At 40.4% G+C, this 6,895-nt stretch overlaps 1 protein-coding gene across 4 annotated transcripts in view; it reads left to right on the plus strand.

The window, feature by feature from the left end:
• The window catches only part of LOC108113115, a 35,254-nt gene extending 28,706 nt beyond the window's left edge, over nucleotides 1–6,548 (plus strand). The window contains exons 3-7 of one of the 4 annotated variants that reach the window (XM_017223613.2): nucleotides 1,181–1,282; nucleotides 2,050–2,161; nucleotides 3,183–3,359; nucleotides 3,436–3,549; nucleotides 4,522–6,548. In XM_017223613.2, coding sequence (XP_017079102.1) covers nucleotides 1,181–1,282; nucleotides 2,050–2,161; nucleotides 3,183–3,359; nucleotides 3,436–3,549; nucleotides 4,522–4,661 — 645 coding nt within the window. In that variant the 3' untranslated portion in view covers nucleotides 4,662–6,548. Of the gene's footprint in view, nucleotides 1–1,180; nucleotides 1,283–2,049; nucleotides 2,162–3,182; nucleotides 3,360–3,435; nucleotides 3,550–4,521 lie in introns of those variants that run through there. The other 3 variants (XM_017223614.2, XM_017223615.2, XM_017223616.2) reach the window with 3 other exon arrangements.
• The last annotated feature ends 347 nt before the right edge of the window (nucleotides 6,549–6,895 follow it).

The following is a 6,895-nucleotide window of genomic DNA, read 5'->3' on the forward strand; positions in this document are numbered from 1 at the left end:
ACAATTTCTCTGCCGTTCAACTTAATTTCAAGTTTGCTGGCTCTCTCCAGAGTATGTTTGTGTGTGTGTATTTTTGTTCGTATTTGTGGCACTTTGAGTTTGTAGCGCGCGCGCGTGTGTCAATATTTGGAAAGAAAAACCCTCTCAAGAAAGTTGAAAGTAACTGCTTGGTCTTGCTTTTTACTTCGTTATTCTTTATTTTTTGTTGGCCAATAAATAAAATCCTTATCAATTGAAAATTGATTGATACACGCGCTTAGGTGCTTCGGCCTGATCCTTTCTGCAGGAGCACCAAAATCATCATCTTCTTCAGGCAATAACCCCATATGGACAGCTAATAGATGTGTTGCTAGAATTTGTGCAGAGAGAGAAAATGGGCTACCATTGAGATAAACTTTCTGTAACTTTTCTGTTATATAATATTACGGATGCTTAGAGTCAGCAAAAGAAAGTCAGAAGTCTTTGATATTTCATTAATATTCTCAACTCCTTTTTCTCTCAGTGTTCGTGTGCGTGCCTACATCATCCGCTGGAAAAATGGCGCAAAAAGTAGATGACGAAATGATTAATGGTCATTTAAGATTAGCTAAAGTCACATTCAGACACACACTCAGCCAAAGGGAGAGGGAAGGGAATGAAGTGCAAAAAGGACGAGGGCGATGCCGAGGACACGCCCTCCATTTGTTGAGATGGGGCGTTGTAGGTGGTGCCCCGCCCATTTGTTTGTTTGTTTGTCTATTTACAGTTAGGTAGCCAATTTGAACTTTGAACCTAGGATCAATCAATCTGCTATTATGTTTATTGTTGCTCTTCTCGTAATTCTTACACGTAATTGCTTTTTGATTTTTTTTTCTATCCCAAAAACCGTTTTGTATCTGTGTGTGTATGTGTGTGTGTGCCTTTTGAAAATTGCATCATCATCAAGTCGTTGTCATCGTCCTAGTCCCATCTTGATGGATTGGCAAACATTTGAACAAGACAGAACGTGAGTGAGAGAGAGAGGGAAAGTTCGGACCCATCTTCGGACCAGGCATATGTTAAATATTCTAGGCTACCTCCCTCCCAAAAAAAAGGGAAGTCCTTGAAGCAAACGAATCCCATTGTATTTGGCTAATGGCAGCGACTCCCCTTACTGAACACAACCTTACTAACCCCTCCGCTTCTAACCATTTATTTTTAGGTATCGTGGATACGCAAAAAGGATTATCATCTGCTTACGGTCGGCTTAACAACGTACAGCAGCGATGAGCGGTTCAGTGCCACGCACTTGAAGCATTCCGAGGTGAGTCCTTTCGCAAAGTAATTTGCATTGCTGATGGGCAAGGTTGGCGAAAGCGGAGGTTGGGCTGATTGCATCGGATCGGAGACCTGCATACGAAATTATATGCCCAACACTCGGGGAAAAGTGTGTCTAAAAGATATCACGAAACTTGTTGAGTAACTTTAAACCCCTTTTTGGGCTACTTTCACCTTGGAAGGATGTGCATAAATCAATGGAAATATTAAAGACGTAAAATATAGTCAGATACTTTGTAGAGTCAAGCTTAATATAGAGATAGTTTGTAAGCTAAATATTTAAATTAATAATATTTTAAGCCATTTCATAAAAGTAGCTTAATTTATAAGCCTAAAAAGGGCGAAAATTTCTAATAATCAAAAATAACAAAGTAAAGTCAACGATTTTTTATAGATTTTTCTTGATAACCTTATTAAATTTCTTGGGCTACAATTAGCAATTCCGACTTTTGGAATGTATTAAAAATTTCCCGAAGTTAACTAATAATCCATTTTGCCAGTGCATTCTCCATCTTTCCATCGCTATGCCGCCCGGTGAATATTTGCTGCATTGTGAACTTTTGCAGTGGTCGGCCTCGAATAGGCGATACGTGACAGAAATTCAGTGCGGAATATTGCAAAATATTTTCGCAACTGCAGGGCAGCAAATTGACTTCCAGGTCGGGGGGAATGGGCCAATGTCTCCGATGGTCTTTAATTCAAACCATTTTTCTGGGCTGTTTTTTCTTGCTCTCTTTTTTTCTCGTATGCCAGCAGGATTGGACACTGCAAATCAAATTCGTGCAGCTACGTGATGCCGGTGTCTACGAGTGCCAGGTGTCCACTCATCCGCCCACCTCGATTTTCCTGCACCTGAGTGTCGTCGGTAAGTAGAGGCCGGAATTGCCTCAGTTACGGCTCCGATTTTCGGTCTATTCTATTGCTTTGGTTTCTATTTCTATTTGTGATTCGGTCTGGGCACTGGTGATTTTCTATAATTTCACGCCTTGATGGGTTTTCTCCCCACCCCCCACTTTTTCCTCAGAGTAAACAAATGCCGGTGAAAAGTCTACTGAATGAGACTCTGAGCCCGGTTAGTTTTTGCCACAATTTCGTTACGTTCTGGATGCGCTCAAGCTGAAATTAGAAATGTCCATATGCCAAAGGTGGAAAGGGTTTTCAAATGGATTTTCGGGTTGCAACAAGGGGGAGGGGGGTCAAAAGAGGTTAAGTTAAGGGATGGAGTTCTCATGTTCCCAGCTCGGTTTCAGGGCAAATGGCAACGACTCAGCAAGTTCTCAACTCATCGCGCTGTCCTTGGCTAACTGACGCACATTATTCTGAATTTAACAAACAATTTACTTTGAATGTGCTGCGCCTAATGGCCTTTTCAGCCTCTTGCTTCTTCATCTTGGCAGTTACCCCAAAAAACAAAGCCACTCTCTCGCCATGGCCCACATATACTCGTACATGGTAACTGATGTGACAGCCCAGCTACACATTTTCCCCTTTTAGCAAAGTGAGTCTGGGCTGTCTGCCAGATGTATTTCATAAATTTGTGGGCCACTTTCGGCGGGCTCTGAGGGAAATTGATAACTGTCGTAGAAAGGAGGCTAACCGATTTAGTTAGATGATAATAAAGGATTTGACTTTGACTTGATTTGACCCCCGGGGAAGCGGCTAGATAACCTTTGATCTGGGAATCTAAATATAGGATTTGTTTATTAGATTTTAAGTATATTATTTAATCGAATTTCCCTTCTGGGGAGTTGCAAGTTTCTGGTTTGAAAGAGTAGTTTATTTACTTGAACTTTCACCTAGATAGTTAGTTCTGTCTGTAAGCTAAGTAAAACTTATCGATTGTTATTTTTATCTTTTCCCCCAAAACCTCGATATCGATTGGTTAGAAGCCCGCGCCGAGATCACGGGCCCTCCGATACGATATTTAACACCAGGATCAACGCTGCGCCTGCAATGCCGCGTGGTGCAGAATACCGAGGCCTCGGAGTATATATTCTGGTATCACGACAACCGCATGATTAACTATGACATTGATCGGGGCATTAATGTGTCAACGGAGCCAGGTGAGCCGTAACCCCACAATTTCTTGGCCCCACATTTCACTGGTCTTAACCCATTATCGACTGCTGTCCATTGCAGACTTTCAATCATCGGAGCTTACCATTCAGCGGACACGACGCGAACACTCGGGAAATTTCACATGCGTCGCCAGCAACACGCAACCGGCCAGCGTTCTGGTGCACATCTTCAAAGGTGAGTTGCACGAACAGAGTTCCTAACTACAACAGGATAAAGTTTATGAAGAGTTATTTTGAGTCACGAAAAGAAAAAACCTAATTAATTTGATATTTTATCTAACAACCTTCCTCTAAAATTCCCCAAAACACTTTTTTCACATTTTTTTTTGAGTTATTAAATTTGAAATTCCCCGAAAACATTCTGATTTAACAACCATCTGTTAAGGATACCATAAATATGAATACAATGAACTGCGGAATTAAAAAATAAGCCCTTCTTTCTGGCCGTGCACAAGCGAGTTAAGCCGCGCTCTGTGGCAGAGAAATTTCAATTATGTCCGCCAAATGAAATTAAAACTTTGAATAAACAAAGGACTGCTCATTTGAGTATCTGTAGTTCTTGTACATCTGTATCTCGTACAGCTCGTACAGCTGTATTTGTATCTGTATCAGCATCCTGTATCAGCTTCTGTATCCGGTAGCTCTTTTGCAGTTCATATATCAGACGTGTGGCTCTGGTCCTGGTGTTTCATTCCATTCCGTTCAGTTCTGTTGGCTAAGAGGGAAAACAATAAAAGTAATTTATGAAAATTACACGGCCGCAAGCATGTGGATTAAAAATGCCCGCGCACGGCGTTGCAGAGCCAACCATTTGGCAGGCAAACTGCCATTAAAGCCAGGCCATAAACACGGCGACAGTGGTAGAAAGAGATGGGATAAATGGCTAAAGAGAAAGAGAAGGAGAGACGGAGTACACAGGCTAACACAAACACAAAAGAGTGCCCACGTAGTTAGTGCCAGTCATAATTTATAAGTTTCTGGCGCGATGAAGCGACGACGCTCATTAGCATTTTGTTGGTTAAACTCACACTTATTTTCTCTCTTTGAAACATGTGCATGAGTGTTAGTGTGTGTGTGTGTGTGTGTTTTTTTAATTAAATTTTTGTGCAAATTTCATTTTCATATTCTCCGGATTTCTTTCCTGCAGGCGACAATCCGGCAGCCATGTATCACGGACATGTGGGCGGCTCCACGAAGACAATGCAGTCCCAGCTGCATATGATTATGATAATCATTGCCAGCGGCTATCGGATATTCCACACGAGTGTATATATGAAGATCGTGTAGATGGCTTAAATGGAGTAGCAGGGACAGCACATCTCCCCGAGGATAGCATTTGTAACTATGTTCATCAGCTGGAGAAGCTCGAAGCTGGTTAGTCAGCTGGTTAGTCAGCCAGTCAGCCAGAGACGCCACCCACTCAAAAAGGAGCCCCTAATCTTAAATTAGTTACTTCTTTAACTAACTAACTTGCTCCCAAAACCAACATACATACGTACTATATACCATACACCTAAAGCCAAAACTATCAGACAAAAGCGAATCAAACTTAAGAACTCTAACTCTCTCTACATACATAGCAAGGTGTGCATGTAAAGTAAGGTATACAACACTCTCCTTTTATATGTATCCGTGTGTCCGTGTGTGTGTGTTTCGTTAATGTGTAAGTGTCATACTTAGCCACAGGATGCAGCCTATGCCGCACATGTATTATATATAAAGGATAACTTTGCAGACTACTAACTACCAAAAAGGAAGAAAAGTGCAAAGAGAGAGAGAAAGAGAGAGAGAGAGAGCCAGGCATATATATATTTGATGACATTTCAAGGATCTCAAAAGTAAGCCCAGTAAAATCGTAGTTTTCGATCCTGAAAATGCCAGCAAAAGCTCAATATTAAGAACTGACATGCATTTCCAATCTAGAATTCATATTTTTACAAGTCCCAGTCTATGATTAAGAACTTACTTTCAGACACACTCAATCATTTGGCTCTGATTTATGCTGCATTGTACAGACAACCACTTAACTGATTAAAATGGATTTAGCTAAAGGAATTTCGGTTTTACTCGAGAAACTGCTCTTCGACGAAACTCTCAGAATTAAGCTGTAAATAAATTATTTGTTAAAACTAAATTACATAAATAAACTATTACGTTTAAGAAAATGGCAAACGGTTATTTGCAGGATGTGCAAACAAATTTAGGAGATTGCAGAGTAAGCTAAAGTTTATAAGAATTGCAGCATTTTTGGCCAGGAAGTTGTTAATCAAAAAGTGGAAAACCAAAAAACAGAAAACGATAAGCGAACATAGTAATCAAAATAAACTAATTGTCTAACTTAAGGAATACTTAGCAATTTTTAATTAGTGGACATAACTTTTAACTGTCTTAGCAATGTGCAAACACAAAAAAAAAAAGAAAAATAAGTGAAAAGAAAAACATTGGCAACTTACTGAGAAAATTGTGGAAAGCTTCCAATGATTGTGTGTAAATATCGATTTGTGCAGCTGCAGAAATAATTTCTAGCCCCTAAGTCTGTGTAGTTAAATGTAACGAAAATTACCAAAAAAAAAAAAAAAAAACACAAAAAACAGAGAAAACCATCATGAGAAAAACTGAACAAATAAAACATAATAAAATTATGCAAAATACAAAAACCAGGCACTTGGAGTCTTGATTAATGCGGGAAGTTGGAGTGGTGTTTCTTCGTTTTTTTTTAACTTTCCCGCGTGGTAAAGCAATTTCCAGGCGCCATCTGGGGAACAAAGCAGTTCATTTCATCGCTGTGCTCCTTGACTCGGCTTTCTTGAGTTAATAAAACCAAATTGTGTGTCGGGGAATGACGAGAGATGAAAACAACGATGGCCATGGAGATGGAGATGAAGTTGATGGCCCTACTCGGAGTGACACTTGATCCATGTCCTTCGGTTTCGCTTCGGATTTCTGCAATGCATCCTTCACAGCTCCAACATGAGTGACTCGAAGGGAACCCGAGAACACCCAGCTAATTAAGTTTAAAATTGCAGCCAATTTTCGGACCACAGAAAACTTTTGCCCTTCAATGGAAGTTTGATTTGTTGCTAATTTCATTTTTGTTGAATTGCGAAATTGCGAAACCCAGTTTAATGAACTGCCCCAAACAGAGTGCAGATTAGCTGTTCGAAAACTTGGCTTAAATAATCGAGAAGCTGGCAGTGCAGCTGCAATGCAATTTGATGGTTATGCTAACCACATTCGAACGAGCAAAGCTCCTCAACCACAAGCTAGCACACAAAAAGCAAACATAGACACATCCACACACACACACACACAAACAAACATACTAAAACCAAAAAGCAGATTGGGCCAAGAGTGTTTGTGAATGTGCCAATGGCCAAGAGGCAAATAACAGCAGAAACAGCAACACAACGGCAACAAAAGTTGCCACAACAGGCAACAGTTTCTGCATATGACCATAAACACACCCTCAAATATATTGTTATTATGTGTTATATCAAAAGCCACTCACGAGGGGCCTTCAG

The sequence above is a fragment of the Drosophila eugracilis genome, unplaced genomic scaffold (assembly GCF_018153835.1).
Source record: "Drosophila eugracilis isolate 14026-0451.02 unplaced genomic scaffold, ASM1815383v1 contig_90, whole genome shotgun sequence".
In the NCBI taxonomy this organism is placed as follows: Eukaryota; Metazoa; Arthropoda; class Insecta; order Diptera; family Drosophilidae; genus Drosophila; species Drosophila eugracilis.